Here is a 27,214-nt window from a genome sequence, read left to right as displayed (position 1 = left end):
TATCCGCTCGGGGCGCCGCTGCCACCGCCGCCTCACGAGCCCAGGCGCCTCAGCCCCGGTCCGCGCCCCGCCCGCCCACCGGGCCTCCGCCCAGCCTTCGCCCGCCGCCAGCCGCCCGCCGCCAGTCGCGCATGGGGCGTGCCCCCGGGTCCGCGGCCGACGGCCGCTGAGCGCCGGCCGCCCCGCCGATGCGCGCGGCCTCCCGCGCCGAGGCGCCCAGGCCGCGCCGGGCCCGGGGCTGAGGCCACCCGCGCGGCATGTCTGGCCCGGCCCGCTGCCCGCCGCCGCCCACGGCCGGAGTCGGCGCGGTCCGCACCGAGCCCGGCGGTGCCGCGTAGCGCAGCGGCAGCGGAGCGGGAGCCCGACGGCGCGGCCGCAAGGTCACCGCGCGCCATGGAGGCCAAGGTCCGCCAGAGCCGGCGCTCGCGCGCGCAACGGGACCGCGGCCGGCGCCGGGAGGCGGCCCGCGACGCCCGCGACCAGAGCGCGTCGTCGGGGGACGAACCCGAGCCCGGGCCCGGCAAGGAGAACACGGGCCTGCCCCGCGCGCCCCCGCCCCGCGCCGCCGCCGCGCGCCCCCCGCGCCGCCGCCGCCGCGAGTCCAGCTCGCAGGAGGAAGAGGTCATCGATGGCTTCGCCATCGCCAGCTTCAGCACGCTGGAGGCCTTGGAGGTAGGTGGTCCCCCCGCGAGCATGCTGCCGCGGGGTCGCGAGCGGGAAGCCCCTGGGGCATGGGCACACCCACCCCTTAGGGCTCCCCGGGCTGCGTGGGCCCCGCGCGCCCGGCAGGTTGCTCCTGGAGGACCCGGCAACGTGCATTGGGTGCAGGTGTGTTTGTGTCTTGAGGTGCTGGGGGGAAAAATCTCTAAATTACACTGTCCGAACTGGGGGCTGTCTGGCTACTCAGCCGGTCTTTTTAAAATTGTGTTTCTGTTGCCAAAATGTCACTTGATTCGGTTCAGGATGTGCTAGGGAGGTGGACACTGCTGGACTTGGTGGAGGCCGTGATGAAATGGATACATGGGGAATTCCTCCTGTTCCTCTCCTCCTCCTTGAGGTTTCTGTTTAGACGGGGAGAGGGAGGGTCATGTTTTATCCCCCTCTCTGCGACCGCTGTTTGCTGCGTGGTTAATAGGATGGCAAAAAAAAAGTTGTTTGTCTGGTTGAGGTATCATGGACAGTATTTGTTGAGCAAATGCTTCCCTTCTCGCCTGGAACCAAGAGAGTGGAGAAGGAAATGGATGCTGTCAGAGTTGGCAAGTGGACCGATTGGGCCTGGGTAGGAATGCCGCCTGGCTGCGGAGTCCCGTGAGCCCCAGCCAGCCCGCCCCTGCACCCTCCAGGGGCCCCAGGAAGCACTTATTTTGGGGGACCAGCACCCGCTGGGTTTGGGGCCCCAGGGACCGCTCAGTTAACAGCTCCCCTTTTCCTGGGGGTTGGGGGCCAGTGGCCTAGGACTCACCAGTCACAGAGGCTGAGCTTTGGGGGAAGGGAAGTCCCCACAGTGCAGGTCTCTGCAGTGAGCCCCCTCCCAGGGGTGCCCCGGGTCCGTAGAGAGCCTCAGGGTCAGGTGCTGGCAGCCAGGGAGAGGTGGCCCAGGGACAGGTTTGCCCCTTCTTGTCTGGGCACATGGATGCACAGAGGTGGGGCACCTGTGTCAGGATCGTCTGTTGTGCACATCTGGGAGGCCTGAGATGCCTCCTGGGCCTAGGGGTCCTCAGCGAACGCGCTTTGGTGGGGTGTGGTGGCACGTGCCTTGGCTCCGTACTGGGCAGGGGAGGTCCCAGGGCTGAGTTTTCTGCCTTTGTACAAGCCAGGTCCTGCCCTGCGGCCTCTGAGGGGATACACCACCCACCTTCCAGAAGTGTACCCGCTCTGCCCCGTGGGGAAAAGACAAAACCCCTGCTGCGGCCTCCGAAGCCCTGCGTCCCATCAGCTGGCCTCTGCCACCTGCCATCCTCTCACACCGGCATATCAGCCCCTTTCGGGTTTTGCCTCAGGGCCTCCGTACTTGCAGTTCCCTCTGCCTGGGTTGTTTGGCGCCTTCTTGTCTCAGACGCAAATGTCACTCTGAGAGGCCCTCTCCGGGCATGGCCTGAAGCAGCGTGCCTTTCCCCCCAGCTGTCCATCTCCCCGTCTTATTTCACAAACTTTCTCTGCTGTCAGTTAGCACTCTTTCCGAAGCTGTCTGCTCTGTTGTGATGCTCTCCCCGCCAGAACTTGTAGCTGAAAGAGAGCAGGCCCCATGTCTGTGTGTGTGTGTATGTGTGTGTGTGTGTGTCCCCTGCGGGGTCCTAGTGCCCCATACGTGTTTGTGGAATGAACCAGTGAGAGGAGAAGCTGAGGTTCAGGAAAGCTGCGCCCAGGGTCACTCGGCGCACCTGTCGGGTCCACACGCCGCCCGCAGTGGCTCTGGCTGCGCCCCTTCTGCATCAGGGGCCGGAAGGTGCAGCCTCGGCTTTAGGGGACTTCTGCAGGCTCAGACCAGCCCGGCCGGGTCATAGTGAGACTGAGCTTGCGTTCTGCTTGGCGTTCACACAGCCGCACCACCCCAGGGCCACTCCGTGCCCCTTTCTCTGCCCTTCTGAGCCAGGGAGGAGCCTGCCTGCCTTGGAAAGTACGGGGCTTCTGGACGAGTCATAACTTCTCGACCAGCCCCGCTTGTTTGGCCTCATTTCTTGCTAAAGTGTAGTGGTTTTCCCCCAGAGTTCAGATAGTTGATAATGAGGCTGATAGTGACAGCTAGCACTCAGCAGATGAGTGTGCTCTACCAGGTGCTGTTCTGAGGCCTGCATGTCCCCACGGCACAGATGGGGACATTGAGGCCGGCACCGTGAGCGTTGAGGCCTCAGCCTGCCTGGCCTCAGAGCTCTGCCAAGCCCTTGGGGGTCCGTCTTGGCCTCCATGCGGACACAGGCTGCCACCCCTGGAGCATAACCTAATGTTGGATGTGGCCCTGCTCAGGAGGTGGGACCTGTGCGCGGTGCCAGTGTCCCTCAAGTTCTCCTTGCCTTTGTCCTGAGGATGCAGGCCCCAGTCTGGGCAGGGGGTCTCACACCTGAGCCCTGGTCCCCATCGGCTTTCTGAGTCTGCATCTATCTGTGTGGGGGCAGTGAGCAGGTAGCAGTGGGACAGCGGTCTTGTGGTTTGGGCAGGACTGGGGCTCTTTCTTCTGTTCTCACTGACCAGGGACATTTGGGACAGACTGATGGACAGCCCTTGCTGTCCCTCTGATTCCTGTGATGTCTCCACCTCCCAGTGTGTTGACCAGAGGTGATGGGAAGGCCCTTGGGGGCAGGCCAGAGCTGCACTGTGGTTCTCTCCCCAGGTCCTCTCAACCTTTCTTCCTTATGGCAGATCTGCCCTCCGACCGCAGGGCAGGTTGTGCGGGCCCCGAGGTCTCCCGGGAGTCGCCTCGCAGGCAGTCAGGACGTGCCCAGCAGACCTACTGTGCGCCTCCTGGGGCTTTCCCTCAGGGCCGCCAGCCCTTGCCCTCAGCTCCGTCTCTGCAGGTCTGGAGAGAAAGCATTTGCCGCTAGAACCACTCTTCTGGTTGGGCATCCATGTGATTCTTTGTTAACTTGCTTTTCGAACAGCAAAACACTTTTACGTGCTTCAAAAGTCAAGGTTTATGACAAGGTGTATTTTGAAAAAAGTCAGGTCCAAACTCAGCCTCCTTCAGTGACCACTCTCGCCAGCCCGAGGCCTTTCCAGAGCATGTTGTGCAGCTGTAACCACGCTTTCAGTCTTGTGTCTCCTTTTGTGCAGCAGGAAAAGGTTATTTACCACATCTGTACACATGTCTGGGAGGTGTGTACCCGGGAATAGAGATGGAAAGGAAAAGACCCCACATTTTAGCTGTGGTCGCAGGTGACTGCCTTCCTCTAATTCTGTTTCCTACGCGCTGACCAACACGTGTTACTCTTATGAGCACAGAGCACACCCCGAGGCTGCACGTGAGCTGCTGCACGCGGAGTCGTGCCTGGGGAGCCCTGCCCCTGCCGCACTCCACGCGGGGGGCTGCCCAGGGGCTTGCTGTGCATTTCCCCTAAAAATAATGGCGCTCTTCCAGCTTGCGAGGCAAGCCTCACGCCCGCTGAGCGGTGGGATCAGGTCTGGACCTGGCCCTGTGGGGGGGGTCGGGCAGTCGGTGAGGGGTGCCGAGACGCCCCCTACCCCCGGCTACATCAGGAGGCTCAATGGTGGTGGTCTGTCTGCGCGCCGGGTTCAGCGGCCCACAGGGGCGGAGAGCACGTGGTCTGTGCTGGCTCTGGGTGCTCAGGGAGCTGGGGTGTAGTCCCCACGGCCCATGGATGGAAGCCCATGCTGTTGGTTTGCCTGCGGGGCCACGTGTCCAGCCCAGCCCTCTGACGGGGAAGCAGGGCTGAGACCACGCAGATGATTGGGCTCTGTGAGGAGAGCCAGCAGCCGGAGAAGCCTTCAGCTTGCAGAGCGTCTGAGCCTCCAGGCCAGAGCACCTCCTCCAGGCTGCCTTCTAGTCTTCAGATGGGGAAACTGAGGCTGGGCGGGGGGACAAGTCCTCGCCCAGGATCTGCCCACCACAGTCCCAGTCCGCAGATGGGAAGAGACAGAGGGTGGTCCTGCGTGACATCGAAGGGGCAGCCTTTTCCTGCACTGCAGGAGCAACGTTGTGGCCCGGGCCGGCTGTCCCACCTCTAGGGAAGGGCTGTCCCTTCTGAGCACCGCGGGGATCGACGCCAGACTGCAGAGCCCGAGGCTGCACCAGGCTGGGAGGGCTCAGCTGCGTCCCCCGCGTCACCACGTATCCATCGCGGGCAGTAGGATCACAGAGCGAACACTCAGAGGTGACACCCAGCGTGGAGGCAGCCACAGTCCTGACGGACGTTCAGCTCGTTACCCTCGCCTGCCCCTGAGCACAGGTGAGGGTCTTGAGCCCCATGCAGGGGGCCAGGGCCATCTCCTGCGCTCCGGCACGCTGGCCCACTCCCCTGCTCCCATGGCTGGGGCTTGCACACACAGCACTTGTGGCCCCTGGGCCTTGGTTTCCCTGTGTGTCCCACCCACGCTGTGAAGGCCGGCGGGGGGCTGACGACAGGAAAGGTGGTGGACGTCCGTCTCCCCACCGCCACCCTCTCCTGGGCCTTGGTTTCCCTGTGTGTCCCACCCACGCTGTGAAGGCTGGCGGGGGACTGACGACAGGAAAGGTGGTGGACGTCCGTCTCCCCACTGCCACCCTCTCCTGGGCGCCTGGAGGCTGTGCTGCGCCTGGGGCAGAGCGTCGTGGGCCCCCGCGGCCTGCAGCCTCCCCTTCCCACAAGCTGAGTTTGCCCCGGTGGTGCGGCCCGGGGGCAGCTGCACCCCGCTTTCCCTTTGCCCCACCCTGGCTTCTGGGCAGTGTGCGCATGTCTGCGCTGCGGAGGGCTGGGGGCCCGGGTATGCGTGTCAGGCGGGCAGAGTCGGCCTTCTGTAGGAGGGATGCTGGCGCTTGGAAACCACCCCTACCGTGGGCGTGGGGTCACTGTTAGCTGGGGGCCGCCAGAGTGACAGCAGTGGCACGCAGTGAGACACCCGCTGGGGGACACCACCGTCCTGGCCTTGACCCGTCTGGTTCACGTGCTCTGCGCAGAGCCCTGGGAGCGGGGAGCCATGGTCACGGGGGCCCTGTGCAGATGGGGAGAGTGAAGCATTGGCCTGGCCTCTGCCACTCACCTGGGGCAGGGCCCAGGTGCCTGCTGTGGTCTTGCTGCCCAGGCCGTGCTGCCCGCCTGCCTGCCGGCCCGCACTCCTCTGCCGAGAGCCCCTTTCTGCCTCCTTGGTGACTGGCGTACCTGCTGGCCCTGGTGCCCCTCCCCAGGTGCAGCCTCGTGAGGCCCCTGGGCAGCCGGCCCGCCTCCCAGTCAGAGGCTTTCAGCACCGTGGGTTGCGTAGCTGAGCCGTGGCCCCCCTCATCCAGCCCTGGCAGCCTCCCTCTCCTGGACGGCTGCTCGGGACGGTCTCTCGTCGCTCTCGCTCCTTGCGACCCAGGCAGCGGTGGCCCCAAGGTAGGCGAAGGCAGGCCCGCATGAGGCTGCCGGGCCTCTGGCAGCAACCGCTGGCCACCAGGGAGGGCTCTGACCCGTCCTTCTCTCCTGACTCACTAAGCATCGATAAGCAGTGGCCGTGCCCGTGCTGGCTGCGGGCTTGGCTCCAGGCAGATAGGTGATTAGACTCGCCGGAGGCTGGGGGGAGGTCACGGGCTGTCATGACAGCGTCCGCCGTGCAGGCCAGGCGGCTGCTGGGCAGGAGCCGGCACGGGTGGGGCTCTCAGGTGGAGACGCCTGGGGAAGGTGGGTGAGGCGCTAGTCGGCTGGGGTGAGGGTGGGGATGTGGGTGGTCACTGGGGTCACCTGAGGCGCTTTCTCCCTCGGGAGCCGGAATCTGAAACCCGCATGGAGTCAAGTGCTTTGGGGACTTGGGGCAGACGTATTTGGCTCCAGTTGGGTGTGGAGAACCTTCCAGTGCCCTGGTTTCCCACAGTAGTCCTGGAAGGAAAACGCACTGCGCTACTCCCTTCATTCAGCTCACCAGGACTCTGTGTGAGTGTGGCGGGCGAGCTGATGGGATCCTGGTGCGCGCGGAATGTATGTGAGGGCAGGGACTGCCGGGTCACAGCCTGGCCTGGGGAAGCGTCTCAGTGGCCCCGGCTCTGCTCCTTCCTTGGAGCAGCCACCTGGGGCGGTCGCTGCCCTCTGGACGCCGCACGGAGCAGCACACGCTGACCGGCCGCAGGTGCCTGCAGGTCCCAGACAAGGGAGGGTTCTCTGGTGAGAGCTTAGCGTCAGCCGGTGACTGTGGTGAGCAGAGCCGCCATCTGCGCGAGGCACACGTGTGGCCCTGGCAGGGGGCCGCCACTCACACACCACTGCCAGGAAGGAGTGGGAGGCCCGAGTCCGGCCCGTCTGTGGTGATGCCGAGAGCCACGGAAACAGGAGCGACGGCCTCCGGGGCCTCGGCTCACTTCATCCTCCTAGCAGCCCTTGCAGTGGGTGCTTGCTGTTCCATTGTGTAGACGAGAAAACTGAGGCATGGGGGTTAAGTCACTTTTTGAGTCTACAGGGCTGGCAAGTGGCAGCGCGGGATGGGAGCCAGGCACAGGGCGTGGGTCTGTGCTGCTCCTTGGGGGCTGGGGGTGGAGGCCATGTGACCAGAGAGCGGCAGGGCTCCCACCTGTCCAGCCTGGGCTTCACCTTTCTGGCCTAGGGCTGCGTGTCTGGCCACCCTGCCTTTCCCGTCCTTGGGAGGGAGGGGCCTCGCAGTTTCACGCTGAGTCAAGAGTTGACCCTGTGAGGATCAGGTTCCTGGTGGGTCCTCCAGACCAGCTTCCATGGGAGCTCCAGCCCTGCGTGGCCATCAGCCACGTCCTGAATCCTCTCCCCTGGCCCTGTCCCACTGGTCGCCCCCAGTCTGACATATTGTGCCACCTCGGGTGCCTGGCAGCTGCCACCGTCCCTGCAAATACTCTGCAGCCTTGGGTGGGGTGTTCTTGTGGCCCCAGGGCTCCCGTCTCTGTACGAGCCAATCCCCACAGGGACCGTGGGTCTGCCATGACCCCATCACTCAGCTGACCTCACACACCACAGCTGTCCCTTCTGCCCCCCAGCCCTGGACCCACATGCTGGTCCTCAGACCCTGGCAGGCCCCTAGCCGATGCTTTTCCCACGTGCTGCCTGGCCTGCCCTCAGCCCTGGCTCCGCCTGCGGCCCAGTGAGGATTTGTCAGACAGGAATGCTCATAGACTCGTCTGGATACAGCCAGGGGCCCCTGGCTCCAGAGATCACATCTCTGCCTGGCCCAGATCCCCTAGGGGTCCCTGTCTGTCATCTGCGGAATGAACCCACGTTCCCCTCGAGGCCTGGCCCTACCCATCTCCTCACCTCGGTCCCTGCACCCAGGAACGTCTGCCTTGGGGCCTTTGCCCAGCTCTCGCCGTCACCCAGGAGCAAGTTGAGGATGCTTCTTCCGAGGCCCTCCCAGCCAGCTGAGGTGGCCAGTGAAGCTAGTGAGTGTCTCCCTCTCCTCACGTGTGGCCCCTGCCAGCCCTGTGCCTGCTCCGGGTCTCAGTTTCCTCGTCTAGGGAGTGACAAGGTGGAAGTACCTGCCGCGTGGTCCTGCGCCCTCCCCGTCTCCTCTTCGAGGCCCTTCTCTGAGCTTGTTTTTCTCTTTGTGCCCCACCCGAACGGAAGGCAGGCACGAGATGCTTCAGCAGCAGCGGCCCCGGCCCCCACAGCTTCCCCTGCCGGGCCAAGACAGTGTGGGATGCGCTGTCTTGGCGTGGAGGAGCTGGCGGTCATGCCGAGAGGGGCCTGGACAGACTGACCTCGCAATGTCACTGTCAGGACAGTGGCTGTGACCGTAAATCCCAGTCGAGTGCGGGGCAGAGGGTGGCCCAGGCCGTCGGCCAGGGTCGCGGTGGGGGACCCACACGTGGACGTGGTCTTGGGTGGCGGTTCAAGCGGACCCACAGGGCGCAGACCTGGGCAGGCGGCCGCCTTCTTCCGCCAGGCATCGTCTGGCTTGTCTTCAGCAATGGGGTGGGTCTGTGTTTTGTTTCCAGGTGACTTCTCTGTCCTGGCACACTGCGGGGGCTCACTGGATATGTGAAGGGGTGGGTACAGGGCCTGGGAGGGGCCTCCCTCCCGGAGGGGCTCCCCACTCACGTGCAGGGGGCTGGCGCTCGGAAAGCACTCCAGATGCCGTGGTCGTCCTGCTGGAGGCCCGGCTCCCTGACCACCTGCCATCCAGCCATGCCGGCCTCACCAGGTGTTCAGCGGGCCAGCGGGAAACGGACCCAGAGGGACCAGGATGCAACGAGGCAGGTTCTGGAAGCTTCCGGAGCAGCTGAGATGTCAGTGAGGCCTTCAGGAAATGGTCCTCAAGGGCCAGGTGACTCAGGCAACATGACTTGCCTGGAGGGTTGGCACACTGGGCGTGGGGTTGAGGAGAAGACGGGCAGCGGTGCCTGTGTGGTGTGAATGTGACTTAGGCGGTGGACGGGTCAGGGAGGACAGTTCTGTCCCAGCAGCATAGCTGGAGGTGGTGACTGGACCTGGTCCCCACACCAGGGTTGGGACAGCCGGGACAGCTCCCAGTTCAGCATTCAAGCCCTGAGAGAGGTCAGCGGCAGGTGCTGGAGGTGTCCCCGGCCTTCCTGCACCTGGAGCAGGGCCCGGGGTGGGGGTCAGGCCAGGCAAAGGGACCTTCTCACCCCTCCATCCTGGCCCCGAGCCCACTGTGTGGGCAGGGAGGGGCTCTGGTGAAGGCTGTCTAAATGAAGGAAGATGCTGTCGTCATGGTTCACGGGGCCTCCTCAGTGTCTCTAGGACTTCCCTGATTTTGGCACTGGAGTCCCACGTCGTCACCAGAGCCTCCTTAGTCCCAGGCAGGCGTGGAGAGTTGGTCACTTGGGGGTGTCAGGCACCAGTTGCTGGTGGGTGGTGCAGAAGCTGCCTCCTATCTGGCCAGGGGGAAGGGGAGGGGGTTCCCGCTTGGGGAGAGACCCTGCGCTAAGCCACCTGCTCCCCCGACCACAGGAAAGGAGCACCTGCAGTTGAGTCTCTGAGGAGTGGGGAAGGCGGGGCGGGGCCTGGGGGCTGCGGTTTTACCCTGTGTTGGGTAGGGGGAGTTGGAGGCAAAACTTGCGGGTGAGAGGGAGTGAGCCACGTGGGTGCCAGGGCAGAGGGAGCAGCTGCGCCAAGGCCCTGGGGCAGACGCGCTCTGAAGGGCATCCAGGTCGGGGGATGACAGCCTGCCCGGTGAGCCATGGCTGAGGCTCTGAAGGTAGAGTGGGTGGGGCCGCACTCAGACTGGACGTGGGTGGGATGTGGCGTGAGCTCCTGGAACCATGGAGAGCAGGTGCCTGAACCACGAGTCGGGAGGGCTGCTGGGGCCCTCAGGTCCAGAGGTTCTGGGAGAAGGCAACCTCCGCCACCCGCAGCCTCCTGGCCCCTTACGGGGATGGGTCTCCAGGCCTGGCCCTGTCCTAGGGTGACATGGACATCCCACAAAGCCTTCCTCTGGGAAGTGGAGGGACAGGTGGGGTGGGGGGCAGTGGTGAGGGCCCAGGTGGGCCATCTGCCTTCTCACCCCCGGCGGCGAGAGTTGCCCAAGTTTGGTGACGAGGGGTGAGTTCTATGGGCTGGGGCCCAGGTACTGGGGAGCAGACCCCAGCGTGGTTCACAGAGTAGAGGGGCCCCCGCCTGGCCAGAGGGGTGTGGCCGCGCCTTTGCCTGCAGGGTCTGGGGGCCTGAAAGGGCCTGATCCAGGTGGGAGCAGGCAGCCTCAGCCCCCCGGTGAGGGGAATCATTCCAAGTCTGTGTTTACTAGTTGTAATTGCTTTTATCTCTCCGCGGTCGGTTTACAGAAGCGAGTTAGAAATTGTATCGGTGCTGCATAGTCATCCTGTTTAGGGGGGTTAACAGGTGGTCACGTAAAATCGCTGCAGGAAGATCTAGTCTGATTTCACAGCAACGTGCCCACCCCCGCCCCCGTGGTCCGGGAGGGTCAGAGGGCCTGGCTACTGCGGGGGGCTTCGCTGCAGGGCCACTGCCTCAAGTCAGTGGGGGCCCGCAGTGTGGCTCAGAAGCGTGGCTGTGTGTGAAACCCCCGCACGCCTCAGCCTCGCTCCTCCCTGCAGGCCTGGGCACAGCTGCCGCGCCAGACTACAGATGAGGAAACTGAGGCCAGTGAGGGCAGAACTCTGGCACTGCGTGTGCCCAAGCATGGCTGAGCCTTCAAAACGGGCCCAGATACACCCCCGTGGGGCTGGTGTCACAGGCCCTCGAGGGCAGCCCCAGCCTCGGGCACCAAGCTCAGGCCTGGCTCGCGCTCACTAGCAGTGCGGTACAGAACAGAAGCCCAGGGAGCTCTGCGGTCGTTCTCATGGCAGTGGCTTGGGGTAGGGGCAGCTGCATCTGGACGCTGGTAAGCCCTGCTCCAGAGAAATCCTGCTGAGGTGGCGATTTTCCTTCCAGGAGAGGAAACTGGCAGGGCCCTTGGCTTAGAGTTCATGCTCTCGAACCTTCAAGCGGGAAACACTATGGGCCTCGCTTGGAGCCGGGACGTGTGCAGCACGAGGCCTCCTGCCTGCGGCAGCCAGGAGAGAGCCGGTGGTCCTGCCGTCCCCTCCGTCTGCACAAGGCCCACGCCTGGTGCACCTCAGCCCGGCCAAGGCAGGTGGCTTTCCTGCTCCCCCCATTCTTCCAGATGCAGGAGGTCCCGCCCTGGTCCCCACCTGCCACTGTGGGCTGTGGCCAGGATGGAGCTGGACTGAGTCCAGGCCAGGGGAGAGGCACTGGTGTTTCAAAGATTCTGACAATCTAGTTGTTTTTAATGAAAAACAACAGAATGCCAAAAACAGGTTTACAGAAGATGTGACGAGTTAGAACAGTCTGTGGTTGACAGACGCATCCTTTTTACCACATGAACGATGCGGTGGCCAGATGTGTCTGGAGAGATGACCTAGAATTTTCCTGAGGCCCTTCCAGAACCTGTGGAGGGGCCGAGGTGGGTCCCGGAGCGCGGCAGGGGCGGGTCTGTCTGAGGTGCTCACCACGTGAGTCAGCACCACGCTTGCTTCGCTGCACGTCTGCCCTTCCCTGTCCTTCTTTGTTCACAAATGCTTGTTAGAAAGACAGGTCCCAGGTGTCCCCCTGGGGCAGGCTGCCCCTGTAGATTCATGGGTAGTAGTGGACTCGTTCTCTGTGTTTGCTCGGACGCGCCACAGGCAGCCCTGTTCTGTTGCAGGGCTCAGACATGAGAGCTCAGAGGTCATCCCCCGGGCTAGAAGCAGTCTTTGTGACTTCAGCCAAGTAGGTCAGAAGTGTCCTCGAGTGGCCCTAGAAAGACCCTGAGGCGGGTCCTTGCTCCCTTCCTGCCCTGTAAAGGCGAGGCTCACCCCGCAGTGATGCGGGACGTGCGCATCCCAGGACCAGGTCGCACGGGGACAGGATGGTTAGTTACTCTTTCCGGAAGGAGGTGGCCCATGGGGAGGTCGGGGGAGATAACTTGCCACTTTCTGTGGCGATGAGAAGGTCAAGGTGGCCCACGGTGGGGGGGCTCCGAGGTGTGGGAGTCGAGAGGCCCGTTGTCAGGGCAGGCTTGGGCCCGGGGCCTGACCAGAACGGCTGCAGCCCAGAGACTCGCGTCCTGCCCGGGGCCCCAGGGTCTCCAGGGTCCCGGGTGTGCAGGGCGGGGTTGCCTCAAAGCCCCACCTCCCCACGCCCGCGGGGCCCCTCAGGTGGCGCCTGCCCGTGCCAGCCTGGCCCCAGACGGGAGGCTGTGTGGATGGGGCTGCATTTCCACCGCAGACTGAGTGCGGCAGGCGTCCCCTGCATGCGGGCGGGCCTCGTCCTGTCTGCTGAAGGCCTGTGTGGAACCAGGAGGCCCGCCCTGCTCCGAGGAAGAGGGGGCTCCTCCTGTCTGACGGGGGCCTTTCCTCCACCTTCAGACTGGAACTACTCCCGCGGCCCCCTGGGGTCACGAGGCCGCCCGCAGCGGGTCGCCTGCACGGTCGTGCCGCCGCCTCCTTCTAATCGAGCTTCGCCTGCGCACGCACGCTGTGGGTCTGTTTCTCTGGAGGGCCCTGACTCATGCACCCCTTACAGCGTGGTGCCTGGGGACTTGCCCTGTGTCTCCCTGGGGCCTCTGACCGCAGCCTGCTGGGCCCACCCTCTGCACCACGATGGGGCTGGGTGGAGGTGGGCACCCACGGGTGGGCAGTGAGGCTCTAAGGTAACGGCCCTGCAGACTGGCGCCCCGTGGTCAGGAGGTGACATCCAGGGTGGACAGGTAGGGACTCTGGGGGCCTCGCTGCTCTCCGGGGCCTGTGTGGGAGCAGCCTGTTAGCAGTGAGACCCTTGTGGGCTGGGTGACCAGGAATATCTCTGGACCTCTCTGGGCCTTGGCCTCTGTCTATAAGGGGGCTGACATTCATGCGTCACGGGCACACCAGGAGTCAATACGTATTAAGTACTTTGCGTGTGGAAAGCGAGCCACCTTCACCAGTGCTTCCTCGTCACCGGAGGGACAGCCTCAGCGTTCTTCGCCAGGGAAGCCTGTGGCCATATCCTGGGCCAGCTGCTGACCAGTAGAACCTCCCTCCTGGCATCACCGTCCTGAGGAGACGGGCACCAGAGGGGGAGCATGGAACTCCTCATCACTTCAGGGACTTTGCCCTGGCTGCTCCCTGAGGGAGGCTCCCTGGGCTCTGACCAGGGGTCGTCCCCAAGCATCCTGAAGTGGCTCCTTCCTTTCCGCTTCCCTGCCTGTGTTACCCTCCTGCCTTTTTGGGTGTCGTGACAACTCGCCTGTTGGGCCAGCTCCCTCCTGATCTGGTCCCAGGTGCCTGGAGCCAAACTAGCCTAGAGTCGGCGCTCACTGCCAGTTTAATGAGTTGGCCTATGAGCAGGGCCGGTGCTGGGAAGTCCTGGGGTCAGCAGGGGCTCTGTCGGCAGGGCATGAGGGAGAGTGACCCCCTCGGGCTAAGATGAGCTGGTGCCCTTGGGGTTCTGGCAGTGGCCACGGAAGTGCAGATGACCTGTGGGTGTCCCTGGGGTCTGATAGCCCAGAGTGTGAGCATGGGGAAGGGTCAATCCTGCATCCAGGACGTTGGGGTCCCACCTGCTGCTCAGGCAGAAGCCTGTGGAACTTTGGGCAGATCCATGTGTGGTGGGAGTGCTTCTGCGTGGAAGGGTGTCTGACCTCACAGATGCACCAGGACGAGCGTCCTGCCTGCGGCCTCACGGTTCAGCTGACCTTTAGGAGCCCCCAACCCCACTGGCACGCCATCCCTCTCTCTCTTCCTGGTTGACGCTGAGTCAGCCCCTGAGTTGACACTGGGGACAGGGCAGGGATGCAGGGCGTGCAGGAAGGTGAGTACGCCAGCCCTTGGTGTGGGGTCAGAGGTCAAGGGGTGCCACATGCCCCCTCTTGAGAGGCTGTGGATGGCCCTTCCCTCCCCAGATCCTGCTTGAGCCGCAGGTCTGTGTGCCCATGCATTTGGGCCTGGGAGAGGAGGGGGATCTGCTGCCGCCGCCTTGTGCAGACACGACTGTGTGCAGCCGCCGAGGGGGGTGGTCAGTCAGCCTGCGATTGGACATGACTGCTCCCAGGCCAGGCCACGGTCCACACCAGGCGGGGCAGCTGGGGGGCTTCCGTGCCTGGAGGGACAGCTCCAGTCTGGCTGACCTCCTCTCGAATTCTGGGAATTGTGGCCCCCCTTCACTGGACGGGAGGAGGGACGTGGGGAGTCGTCTTGAGGTAGCTGCTGGCTCCAGGTCAGAGGAGCCCACGTGGCAAGCACAGCACATCCCTTTCCCTGCCGCCAGTCCAGGGGACCACAGCAGGCTGGGACATTGGTCCTTCCTGCCACCTGCTTAAGTGGCTTAGGGACGTTTCCTGGGGGGCCGTGAGGGTGTCACCTGGGATAAGTCACCATTGCCCTCATTCAGGCTTTCCTCTTCCCCTCCTTCGTGGGCAGATACTTTCGGAACCTTCTGGGTCCCTTGTTGGCATTTCCTTAGCTCTCTCTTTAGCAGCCCAGTGGCGCTGGCGCTGCCCCTGGTTCCCCCATGGACCCAAGCAAGAGGCCGGTGGGTGCACCTTCCCTCTTCACCACCAGTGAATGCCAGGCATCTCTGGGCACATTGGCAGAGCTGCGGGTGGTGGTGGGTCCAGGCCCCCTTTGCACAGTAGGAGCTGTGCAGGCAGTGCAGAGGCCCAGCCGCCCGTGGGGATGGGAGACCATGCTGCCGTTGTCGGCATCGTTTTAGCACGTGCTTATTAGACACCCACTGTGTGTCAGGCCCGGCTCCAGGCACTGGGCACAGCTGTGAACAAGGCAGGCCCAGCTCCCTGCTCCAGGGGTGACGTCTGGGGTCGCTGCAGCTCTGCACACCTGGCTGACGTGGAGACTGCTTTCCCAAGACGGGCTCCCATTGGGTCAGGATGCCAGTTGGGCATCCTCGAGTTGGGCTGATAAACCCACGGGTGGCTCAGGACCAGGGGACGGGGCAGCTGGAGTTGCAGCATCTCTGCCTGCAGCCAGCTACTGCGGTGATGGCCCTCAGCCCAGGGCTCGCCCCGGTCTCAGACCAGGAATCCAGAGGGTGCCAGGATGGGCCATGCCTCCTGAAGGCCAGCCCAGCCACCAGTCTCAGCAGCTGCTTCCTGCTGAGCTTGGGTGAGGCCTCACACTGGGCCAAGGATCAGGGCCCCACGTTACTGGCTGGGCTCCTCGGGAAACTCACCCCAGTCACCCTCCCCAAACCCCCAGTCCTGACAGGCCCACCCACGCTCATCAGACCCGTCTGCCGCCTACCCATTCACCCATCTCCCTTCATTCCCCTTCATGTGGCCCTCCCAGGATGGGAGGCTCCTTCCCGAGGTGTGGCAGCCTGACAGCCCACTGCAGGGGGGTGGCGGGGAGTGGCACCTCCAGGTAGGTGCTGTCACATGCCCAGGGCCCCACCTTCGGCACAACGTGGTCTCTCATGGTGTCACTGGTGGGATAACAGTTGGAATCGTGTCACTGCCGATTAACTGGCTTTGTCCTTCCTCACCCCACAGAAGGACATGGCCCTGAAGCCACACGAGCGGAAGGAGAAGTGGGAACGTCGCCTTGTCAAGAAGCCCCGTGAATCAGAAAACTGCCCGACTGCAGAGCCTGGTGAGAACGGGCGGCCCCTGGAGGCAGGCAGCTCCGAGCAGGACCTGGAGCCCACCTGCGACCGAGGGGAAAAGAAGGCCCCGCTGCAGCCCACCAAGCAGGTGAGCGCTGGGCCCTCCCACTCCGAATCAAGGGCTCCCGGGCGGCCGGGGGGCCACGGCAGCACCTGGACACCACCCGTCGGCATCTGGGCCTGCCTGGCAACGCGCTCCATTGTTGTCGGAGGTGGGGTTAGGGGCATACGTGGATTGGGGCCGGGGGCAGCCGCCTGCCGGAAGTCTGAGGGTGCTGAGTGGAGGCAGGGGACACCCCGGGTGGGGGGTGGGGGTCACAGCCAGAGAAAGGCAAACCAGGCCAGGAACCCAGGAACTGGGGGCAGGGGGTGCTTGGCTCAGGCGGAACTGTAGGGTGCACCCGCTGATAGGCTGGCCCCGTTTCCCCATTGCGTCTGTCAGGCTCCGCCGACTATGGGGTGTCCAGCGTGTCTGTAACGCGTGGGGACCAGGCTCATTGCTGGGTGCTCTCCATGTGCTAAACTTACGCGAAACGCAGTGGGTCTGCGAGACAGGGAGGGAGTCACATCAGTTGTGGTTGGTGGACCAGGTGCAAGGAGCAGCCCTGCTGGGAGGGGCCATCCTTGCTGTCACCCAGAGCCCAGCTGGCATGGGGCAGGGAGACTGGGGCCAGGGGCTTTCTCCCAGGGTACAGGGTTCTGTCCTAGGTGTCGGCTCAGCACTACAGCTGTTTTCCTCTCCAGGGACTCACTGGTTTGCGCCTTCTTTTCAGAGAGGGGTTCTTCTTGGTGTTTCACACTCCACTTTCAACTCCCTTGGGGATTGGAATGCTGGTGAGGGGGCAGCATGTCTCAGGGGCCTGGGCTGGATGGGGGGTCTACAGGCACACCTGCCCAGGTGGACACGTGCTCTTTCTTCCATGCAGGTGTGCTCCCCAGAAGGGGGGCCGCTCCCAGCCAACCACTGGGACCAGAACGGCCCGGCCCAGCGCCAGCAGCAGCTCCAGCCCAGCCAGCCCCAGGGGTCACTCCCAGCCCCGTGTCAGCGCTGCCAGCCCCGTCGGGCTCTCCCGGACCCTGGGCAGCCCTTCCAGCCCCAGCGGCCACTCCCGGGTCAGCGCAGCTGGCCCCAGCGGTCACTTCTGGGCCCAAGACAGCCCAGCCAGCCCCGGCGGTCACTTCTGGGTCCAGGTCAGCCCTGCCGGCCCCAGCAGCTGCTTCCAGCCCCAGATCAGCCCTGCCGGCCCCAGCGGTCACTCCCGGCTCAGCCCCGCCAGCCGCGTTGGGCACTCCTAGCCCCCAGGCAGCGCTGCCGGCGCCTGCGCTCCCTCCTGGCCCCGTGGCAGCGCTGCCGGCCCCTGCGGTCCCTCCTGGCCCCGTGTCACCTCTGTCGACCCCTGCGGTCCATCCTGGCCCCGTGGCACCGCTGCCGGCCCCTGCGGTCTGTCCTGGCCCCGTGCCACCTCTGTCGGTCCCTGCTGGCCCTCTGGCACCGCTGCTGGCCCACACGGTCGTGGATGGGCCCGTGTCTCCGTGGCCAGCCCAGCAGGGCATCCTCAGGACAGCGGTGCCGGCCCCCACAGTCACTCCTCGTGCTGCGCCCACGTCGCCGGCCCGCCAGCTCACTCTCGGGCCAGTGCTGCTGCCCCCGGCGGCTGTCCCTAGCCCCATGCCAGCCCCGAAGGTCCCTCCTGGGCCAGCCCAGCCGCCCCCGGCGGTCCCTCCTGGGCCTCAGTCAGCCCCAGCAATTAGTCGAAACCCCAGAGCAGCCTGGCCCCCCCAAGCCTTCACTGCTGGGCCCTGGACAGCCATGCCAACAAAAGCGGCCACTCATGGACCCAGAACAGCCTCACCCGCCCAAGCGGCCACTCTTGGGCCCAGAACAGCCGTGCCGACGAAAGCGGCCACTTCTGGGCCCGAAACAGCCCTGCCAGCCCCTGCGGTCACTTCTGGGTCCGAGCCAGCCCTGCCAGCCCCAGCCGTTACTCCCTATACCTGAGCGCCCGTCACTCCTGGGCCGGCCAACCCCGCCCCGCCGGCCTCTCCTGGGGCCCCCGAGCCAGCCACGGCAGTCCCTGCTGGACCTGGTCCGGGCCCATCAGCCCCAGCTCTCCCTCCTGGCCCCAGGCCAACCCTGCCGGCCCCTGAGGTCACGACGGACTCGATCCTGCACCCCTGCAGTGGCCCGCCAGGCCCCATCTGTGAGCCCTGGAGCCTGACGCCCGTTTTCCCAGACCACCCCAGGTGTGGCTGTGCTGGGCCGGGCCAAGGCCCCCTCAGCCTGTGGCCCGAGATGTGTTGTCAGACTGGCCGGAGGCCTTCTCCGGACAGGCCGGGCCGTTTGCGGCTGGAGGCTGAGGCTCAACAGAGACGGGAGCCCCTGCAGGGCCACCGAGCCGAGGCCCCCCACGCCGGGAAGAGAGGAGAGGACCACAGCGCCTTCCCACCTCCCGCCAGGCTGGCCCCCGCCGTGCCCGCTGCTCTGTGACGTGCACGCGCCCGGGAGAGGGCACACAGCCACCCCCAAGGCTCAGGCTTGTGGGCTGGGGGGTCCTTTAGCCTCTCTCTGTGCCTCTAAAGTGCCCACCTGTCCTTGGATGTTGGACTTCCACGCCCGGGTGTGCTGCCCAGCCAGTGTGTGAGTTTGTGTGCGCATATACACGGCGTGTGCTCTGCAAGTGTCTGCCTGTGCGTGGAGCGTGTGCGTGTGTGATTTTGGGGGGCGTGCCAGCTGTAGGCCTTGCCCTCCTTGGGCCCCACCCCATCTGGCCAGTGTGCATTCCCGTCCCCCACCAGGCAGAATGTGGGCACAACCAGAGCCAGGCCTGAGGTCCTGCTGCTTCCCTCTGCAAAGGGTGATGTTTGCCCAGCTCTAGAGTCCTGTGACTGTGGAGAGGGGACGCGAGGGATGCTCAGGGCTGTCTGTGGTTGAGTAGCAGTTACTGGTGAGACAAGAGGCTCCCCCTCAGGACTCTTCTTCCACCCCAGTGACTGAGCACTGAAGCCGGGGGCAGTCTCCTGTCCACCCCCCCAGCTTTGGACCAAGAAAGCCTGCAGGGCCTGAGGCCATTCCCAGAATGTCCCCTCCCAGCATCCCACTCGTCCCCTACAGCTTTCCGGCTCCGGGCCCCCTAGGACGTCCCCGGTCAGGACAGACCTCACACTACAAACCTTTCTCTGCTTCCCCCCACTCCCACCCGACCCGCACCTGCGCTCAAGGGCCACCACCCCTTGCCCTTGACCTCTGGCTCAGGGCAGCCCCGCACTAGTGCTCCTGGAGTCCTGGGCACAAGGTGGGAGAGCAGCGTCGGCCACCAGGGGTGCCCTGGCCAGGCTCCCACGCAGTGCTCTGTGCGCCCAGTCTCACCCGGCTGTGACAGCCACCTCTAATACCGACCCGGTTCATGGAGGCCACGGAGGTGCCCCCCGGTTTCCAGACCCGAGCCTTCCTCCCTGCTTGGTCATGAGGACCCTGGCCCTCGGGGGGTCCTGACACCCAGAGCAGAGCCTACAGATACCTGGTCTCCCTCCCAGAAACATGGGGCTTATTTTTCTGATTAAAGAAAATAAAAAGTGCTGTGCCATTATTTTTATAACAGCATCAGTGTTTGTAATTTAACAGAGTATGTGTCGTACTGGAAGTGCTTTACTCTGACAAGTGGTTTTCTGCACATCTGGACTTGCCTGTCGTTCATTCCGTTCCGGCTGAGCTGCAGGAGAGCAGCCAGGGGAGGGGGTGCCTGGCCTGGACCTGGCTCACTGCGTCACATGGTGTGGGCTTGGGGGGACTCAGCTCGCCATAATCACCCTCCAGGCCTCCCTGGCAGCCTCCTTGATGGATCAGCTCCACCTGTCCTGTTTCGGAGCCCCGGCTCTGGAAGGGGTCTTTTTCTAGATGCCACTGAAGGCGCTTCTGAGGTCTTGTTGTTGACCCTTCACGTTCATTCCCACTGTTCCCTGTCGTCATGCAGTGAGGGTGGCAAGGCTTCAGGCCACCCCCTCCCTCCCAGTGCCCTGAACTCCCAACCCAAGGGGCAGCGTGAGCATCTCTGCACCGCCCACGCCCCCGGCCCCGTGCTCTTGTCTGGGCGTGGCACAGGCAGGCCAGGACTGGACGGGTGCAGCTGCTGCCTTTATAGGCCTTTCTGCTCTGGGCATGTTGGCTGCAGTGCTTGGGTGCCACTTAGTGGGGGAGTCAGGACTGTCGGGGCACCATCTCTGATGGCAGAAGGGGGGTGGGGAAGAGGGCTGAGCCCACAGGGACACCACGGCTGGGGCCGCCCTCCTTCTTCCCCTCCGGAAGGGCCCCGACTGTGGGGGAGCTCCGAGGTGACTGGGGTGGGGCTGTTCCCTGTGTGATCGCTGCTGAGGAAGGGGCTTGGCTTCTGCCTGAACCTGCAGGGGCCCTCTAACCCCTACGGGGCTCCGCATGGCTGCAGCTGGCCTCAGGTTCAAAGTGCTGGGACCTTGAGGGACGTGCACTTTGGCGAGGCACCCGCTGGCCACGGAGGGGACTGGGCTGCGTGTGTCGTGTCCCGGGGGACCCGTGTTGCCATGAGAAAATATAGGTCCAGTGTGGCCAGATCTTTGTTTCCGCGAACAACTGGAAACCTGGGTTTTTCTGTGGATTCAGTGAGTTTTGAAACTTTGGTGGCTAATTCTAATTTGATGACTCACCTTGTTGGCCAAAGGACACAGCTGTGTGGGCTCTGCGTGGCCTGGTGGCAGAGGTTGGGGCCCTGGCAACTGACCTGGCCCCGAGGCCAGGGGTGTGGGGTGTGGCCCACCCCGTCATAGGGAGAGTAGGGCAGCCCAGCCTGGTGGGTGGGGCTGGAGTGAGTCTTTGGGGGTGTCGTGGGGCTTTGGGGGAGGCCCCATGCTGCCCCAGGGAGCCCTCGGACGGAGACCAGAGCCTGGGCACAGTGCTCTACTGGGACCTCTCCTCCGGCCCTGCAGCCCACCTCCCCTTCTGCAGACTGGGCCGTGGGGAGGGGACAGGCACCTTCTGGGCAGGAGCCCCTGACTTGGGGCCTGGTCCCTGTTAAACCTGTGATGGGCAAGGGCAGTGGTGGTTGTGATTTGCTGCCAGGTTGAAGAGGGAGGGGTGACCAGGTGGTCCGTCCAAAAGCGGCCAGAGATGGAGCGTACTGTGCAGGTGCTTACTAAGGAGACCCCTTGGGATCCAGCCAGTGGGTGGCAGGGCAGCCCCGGGAGGTGAGCGTGGGCGACCCCTGATGAGTCCCTGGCCCTCAAAGAGGACCACACGCCACTTCCAGCGTCCACCTGGGACGCCCGGTCCCGGCTGGCAGTTTCCTGGGGAGGATTGCTTGTCTGCTGCCGTGCGCAGGCCTTCCCCATGTGCGTGTGCACGCACCTCTTCTGAGCACAGAGGTGCTCCACACGTGAACGCCTGGTCACTCCCAACAAGATCTACTCCATCACGTGGGAGACACTCTGGGGAGGACAGGCCCCTGGACCGGCCGCTCCCCGCACGAGGACGTCGTCAGCACCTAAGGCGCCGACACTGAGGATGCGTCCCGACTGAAGCAGATCACCTGCGCCCCGTGAAGCCTCTGTCCCTGCAGACACGGAATGTGACTCAGTCCCCCAGTATGTTAGGAGAGGCAAGCGTGTGTCTGGTGTGCACAGACGTCTGGCTGGCCCGCCTCCCCCCAGCCAGGGGCTGCATTGACCGCAAGACACCCCTAGCAACTTGTCAGAGCGGGGGTGGTGGTGTCTAAGGAAGATGGTGTCCATGTCCAGCCACCTGCCCTTGCCTGGGGGGCTTGGCAAGAAACCTATCCCAGGGGTGGGACTGGGGAGGTTGAGACTGAGGGGTGCACCGCCCAAACCCCTGGGGGGGTCCCAGGGGCCTTGTCAAAGGCAGGTCCTGACCCTGCAGGTGACGCTTGGAACAGCACACTCTTTGATAGGACTGTAATAGGAGCCACATTACAAGTATGAAGAGAAGAGACAGAATTAATCCTAATATATTTGAGATCCATGTCCCGTCGGCTCTGTGTATCCGCGGACGCAGGGGGCTGACTGGGCTACATCATTTCATATGAGGGACCTGGGCAACCGTGGATTTTGGTATCTGCAGGGGGCTCCTGGAACCAGTCCCCCACGGGCACCGAGGGACGGCTGTATTCTAAGCAGTATCGTTTCAGCATGCAGTCACTATGAAAACCATCAATGGGATATTCCAGTATTTTTGTACCCAGTCTTGGAAAGGCAGCGTGTATCTTACTCTGCCCTTATGCAGCCCTTCCCAGTAGAGACTGGCCTCAGACTGGTCCAGTGTGTCTCAGAACCGGCAGGGTGGGGAGGTGAGCTTCCCAAGTTCACTTTCTCCCCACACTTGCTCCTCTTGTTGGTTTCCTCATTCTCTCGCTCAGCCAGCCTTGGTTTGACCCCTCACCACTGGACCGCAAAGCCGGGCGCGTGTCAGCCTAGAACCTCCCCTTGAGCACCAGGCCTGTGTATCCAGGGCCAAGACCCTCCACTCAGATGCCACAGCCCCGCACTGAGTGAGAACAAGCCAGAACACAGCTCTTCTAAAGCTTCCCCGCACTTCAGTGGGGAGCCTTGCGTCTGCCCCAGTGATTGGGCCAGAAACGGGGAGCCACCTTCCACTGCTCACTCCCCTACCCAGGCCAGTCCTTTGCTTCTGCCTCCTACCTGTCCTTATGAGCAGGGTTTCAATAGAAAATTCAAATGGAAACAAAAATTCACCATATAGAATGTGTGGGGTGCAGCTAAAGCAGTGTTCGGGGTGAGACCTCCAGCTTCAGTGCTCGTGTTACAAAAGAAGACGGGTTCAAGATCAGTGACCTGAAGAAGCTAGAAAGAGAAGAGGAAGGAATCCTAAAGAAGAAAGAGGCGAATGCAAATGAGCGTAATTAGTGAACTAGGAAGCAAACGATAGAGTAAATAAAGCCAAAACTTGTTTCTTGGAGAACATCAGCAAAATTGAGAACTCCCTAGTTAAGACTGATCAAGCAAAAAAGAACGCAGATTACCAGTGTTAGGAACGGAAAAGGTAGTAGCACTGCAGGTGCTACAGACATGGAAGGGATGGCGCAGAAACGATTTTATTCCAGTAATTGAACAACCTAGGTGAAATGAACAAATGTTTTGAAAAATACAACTTGCCAAAACCGACATAAGATGAAATAGGTGATCTGAATAGTCCTGCACCTGTTAAAGAAACTGACTTTGTCACCGGGTGCCGTGCCGACCCGTCACGGCCAGCCCACCACCATCTCACCAGCAAAGAGAAGCTGACCTCACAGTCGGCCCAGGGACTGTTCAGCGACCACGCCTGTGAGGCAGCGTGTTGCTAGTGCCATTTTCAGACGAGGGCACTGAAGCAAAAAACAAGCAGCAACAGCAATAACAACACGAGGAAGCATCTCTGTAACTTGCCCAAGACAAGCAGGAAAAGTGGCTGAGCCAGAATTCAAACCAGGTGGCTCGGCTCCAGAGTCTCTGCCCTTGACCCTGACCTTTCCGTGGAAGACAACAGCAGCAGCTGGCCGGCCCCCGTCTCCCTGCCTGTCTGCGGGCAGCGAGGTTCCTCTCAGGAGCTCATTTGAGCATGCCCTTCCCTTGCTGAAAGCGTTCTGGAAGGTCCCCTCCACCCTCGGGAAGTCCTGGCTCCTGGATATGGCCTGAGCTCCCCCTGCTCCCCCCCGCTCAGCCTGCCTCCCAGTTCACTCACCCTGTGGCTCAGCTCCCGCGCCGCCCACCCCTCCGCATACGCCCTCCCTCCCCTGTGCCCGTGCCCCTCACCCCCGCTTTTTTTTTTTTTTTTTTTTTAATTTTTATTTTGACTGTGCTGGGCCTTCGTTGCAGCACGTGGGCTTCTCTAGTTGCAGCGCGCGGGCTTAGTTGCCCCGCGGCATGTGGTGTCTTAGTTCCCCGAATGGGGACCCAGGCTGCGTCCCCCGCATTGGAAGGCGGATTCTTAACCGCTGGACCACCAGGGAAGTCCCCCGTGCCCCTCTCTTTCAGCTCACCCTTCTGCGGTGTGGTGATGACCCGTTTCTCATCTGCACCCCTCCACCAGGCCTGGTAACCCCGAGGCTGGCAGAGGGCTGGGCCCCTGAAGCCTCGGTAAACGCCGAGAGTGAGACAGAGAGTTGCAGAGTCCTGGGCGCACCCCACGTTGGCCCGTCCGTCCTCCTCACCATCACACCTGTCGGCCGGGCCCACATTTGTTTGCCAGTTTGTTTAGGGGTGTTTCTGATCACTTACAAGACAGTTTCCAGACTGGGCCAGGTAGAGTCCTTCCAGAAGATTCACACCTGGCCTCTGGCAGATGAGCATTGTGGTGGGGAATAAGCTCTGACACCTACTAGCGGTGTGGCCTTGGGCAGGTGACTACCCCTTGGTGCCTCAGTTTTCTCATCTGTACAGTGGGGTAATGACACCCCTCCCTAAGGGTTTTCGGTGAGTCAATTTAAAGTCAGAACCATTCTGGGTCCTGGCTAGCTGCTGTAAGTGCCTGGCTCCTTTAATGTGCGTGGTTTCTCCCACCTCCACCTGTTCTGAGGCCCGGGCTGCAGCTTGTGGGGACGGGCAGCCGCGGGGGGCTTTCCTGGGTCGTTCTTCATCCTCTCCCCCTCCCCCCCCATCATGCCGTCATCGTCATCGTGGGCTCTGCGCCAGCCTGGCTGGGACCACACACGCGGAGGTGCAGTTCCAGGGTTAGGCGCCCGGGCTCTGCAGTGGCCCCAGGCAGGGCTCCTCCTTTCAGATGGCCTGTTTCCTCGTGTGTAAAGTGGGGCTGTCAATACTGCATGTGCCTCAGGTTGCTGAGATGAAAAGCTGAGTTGGCGTGCACGGTCCGTGCTAGACCCGCTCGTTTGCTGCGCTTACCGTGGTTGCTGCTTTATCGTTATTCCCTGTAGAAGGGTTCCTCCTGCCTCCTGGGTGAGGCCTGGCCGGGCGAGGCTCAGCTTTGGCCTCCTTGGCAGGCTCACCTGGCCCCATCCTGCAGGGGGAATCCGGCGGCCTGGCAGGGCCTAAGGGCAGAGTGCTTGGCCTTTCCGCGGCTTTGGCGCCTGTGCCCAGGGCCTGCAACATGGGCCCCCACCGCAGACAGGACCCTCACGCGGATGGAGCATGGGGGACTTGCTGAGGGGCGCTGTTGAGAGGAGGGCGGAAGGGAGTGGACGCCTGGGCGCGGCCGGCACCCACCCCACGCCCCCGGCCCGCCGTGCTGTCACAGCCCGTTCGTCGCGTACTTCTTTGGGCTCTGTTGTCAGTCCCTGTCTGGGCCCGGGAATGCCTCGGTGACTACGACACCCGTTGGAGTTCCAGACAGGCATGACAGGAGTGGGGAGATTTGGGGGTGACAACAGGCCTGCCTGGAAACGGAAGGGGGCTGCTTTAGACCAGGGGATCGGGGTGGCCTCACCCAGGAGGTGACCCGAGCTGAGGCCCGAGTGACAGAGCCAGCTGGCCAGTACCCTGGGATGGGGGTGGCGCAGGGCCTGGGCAAGTGTGAATGCCACTTGCCCACAGAGGGGCCACTTGGGGGTTTTATGCTGCGCAGTGACGTGAGCTGAGTTATGTTTTTCAAAATTCACACTGGAGGAGGGCTGGGCGGCTGCGGGGAGGTGCTTGCAGCCTGACTTAGCAGACAGATGGGGCCAGCAGTGGAGCAGGCTGAGTGGAGGTGAGATGGAGCCCAGAGGACCCTGCTCTGGTGGCACACACACCCAGAGTCCACTGGCACGACTGGGGGCAGGACACGGCACACCACCCCTGTCCCCCAGCAAGAGGGACCACACTCAGGGCGTCGCGGACACTCACATGCACTTGCTTACACAGAGCTCCCAGAGCCTGCTGGCTCCTCGGGGTGTAGCCTCAACTCAGCCAGCATCCCGTACACAGTCTGTTGCACGTCTCCATCCCCCATCTGTCCATCCATCCATCAGTCACCCATCTGTCCATCTGTCCACCCAGCCGAGTCCTGGGGAAGGACGTGGAGCAGCGGGAGGGGTGGCCAGCCTCCGAGGGCAGCAGCTCGCTCGCTGACCCTGTGCTGGCCGTGGGACCCTCCCCACTGTGCCGGGCCCCATGCCAGGTAGTGGGGACTTAGGACAGCCCCTGCCTATTGGGCACTCGCGGTCCAGCGACCCTGCTTCGCTCTCAGAGGGACACCTGGTGACGCAGGAGTAGAGGGAGCGTCGGGAAGGATCCTGGGAGAAGCAGGGCCCACGCCCAGAGCCGGGGCTCCTTAGGGCTGACTCCACGGTTCTGGAGCCTCCACCCCTTCGCAGCCCGGAGAACCGGCCCCCTCCCTCCCGCTTCCCCGGGTCACCCGGCGGCTGCAATACCACACTTCACCAGCAGGCGCTGCTGTCAGTCGCGGACGCCAGCCTGCAATGCTGCACTTGGGGTGACCGTCCTCCACGCGGAGCTGGGGGCGGGGGTGCTGTGCGCATGCGGAGGAGAGGCCGTGCAGGCCGCCTTGTCGGGTGGGGCGGGGGCCCTGACCTTCCTCGCCCACCCCAGCGTCGGACTCGCCCACCAGCCCCCTCGTGGGTGTGTTTGCACGGTCTGTGAGAAGGGCCCCTCCCCGGGCCAGCCTTGCCCTATGGCCCTGCCCAAAGCCCAGGCTTCCCAGAGTGGGAGGTAGAGCACAGACGTGGAGCTCGGAGGGCGGGGGCGGGGGCTGAACAGAGTAAAGTATGTGATGTCCTCACTGCTGTCACGTGCCAGGCCGGAGGGGGTGCAGGTTCAGTGGGGTCAGGTGGCCCCCTGAGCGACAGGGAACGGGGTACAGAGCAAGTAGTCTGGGCGGCAAGGGGCTTCCTGGGCAGAACTTGGGGTTTACAGCCCTGGGGCACTGATGTAGCGGGGGTGACAGAGGGGCTGGGGGCGGGGCACCATGGGGAGGGGGGCTGCATCCCCGGCACAGCCTGGGCCTTGGACCCGGCTGCAGTCCAGGCTTCAGGTGGACCGGACAGGCTGTCACCCCCCACTTAGCTGTGCCGGGCACCTGCTCCGAGGGATCATGGAAGGCTTCGGAGCCCACAGAGCGCACTGGACACTGGGGATCGGCTGGAACGAGCAGGGGCCGCGAGTAGGGGCGAGAAGGCAGATGGGTTCTCACGGATGAGCGCAGCTCGGCCTCCCAGTCCAGCCCGCGGGGGCCAGTCAGGGCCATGGGCTTGACCTATGGCTGCCCAGACGTCCTTGAGGTGCCCAGGGGAGTCACCTGGGGGGCCCAGGAGCGCTTAGTTTGCACAGGGGTTGGTCCCTGAGAGGAAATCGGGGTGCTGGGAGGAGTGGGGAGTGAAGGAGGAGGGGCCTCCGCTGCAGGCCTGGGTTGCCATGTGGCCCCGGCACGGAGAGGCCGGGAGTGTGCACGTGCGTGTTTGTGCGTGTTCGCTGAGTGGACACGGGATGGGGTGCCTGGGCTGTCGTGAGCCTGTTTCTGCAGGGGTGTAGTGGAGTTGGCCATGGCGGCACTGTTCCTGACTCCCTTCTCGCTGGGATGT

The 27,214-nt window shown here is 63.5% G+C and overlaps 1 protein-coding gene across 2 annotated transcripts in view; it reads left to right on the top strand.

The window, feature by feature from the left end:
• The first annotated feature begins 267 nt into the window (after window positions 1-267).
• FBRSL1 (fibrosin like 1) overlaps window positions 268-27,214 on the top strand; it is an 85,348-nt gene continuing 58,401 nt past the window's right edge. The window contains exons 1-3 of one of the 2 annotated variants that reach the window (XM_082667141.1): window positions 268-672; window positions 15,586-15,786; window positions 16,625-19,273. In XM_082667141.1, the coding sequence (XP_082523267.1) occupies window positions 394-672; window positions 15,586-15,786; window positions 16,625-17,917 (1,773 nt within the window). In that variant the 5' untranslated portion in view covers window positions 268-393 and the 3' untranslated portion in view covers window positions 17,918-19,273. Of the gene's footprint in view, window positions 673-15,585; window positions 15,787-16,624; window positions 19,274-27,214 lie in introns of those variants that run through there. The other variant, XM_082667140.1, reaches the window with a different exon arrangement.

Source organism: Grampus griseus (assembly GCF_964374135.1).
Source record: "Grampus griseus genome assembly, chromosome: 12".
Taxonomy (NCBI): domain Eukaryota; kingdom Metazoa; phylum Chordata; class Mammalia; order Artiodactyla; family Delphinidae; genus Grampus; species Grampus griseus.
Note: the sequence above shows the minus strand (reverse complement) of the source record. Positions and strands in the feature narration are given on the sequence as shown.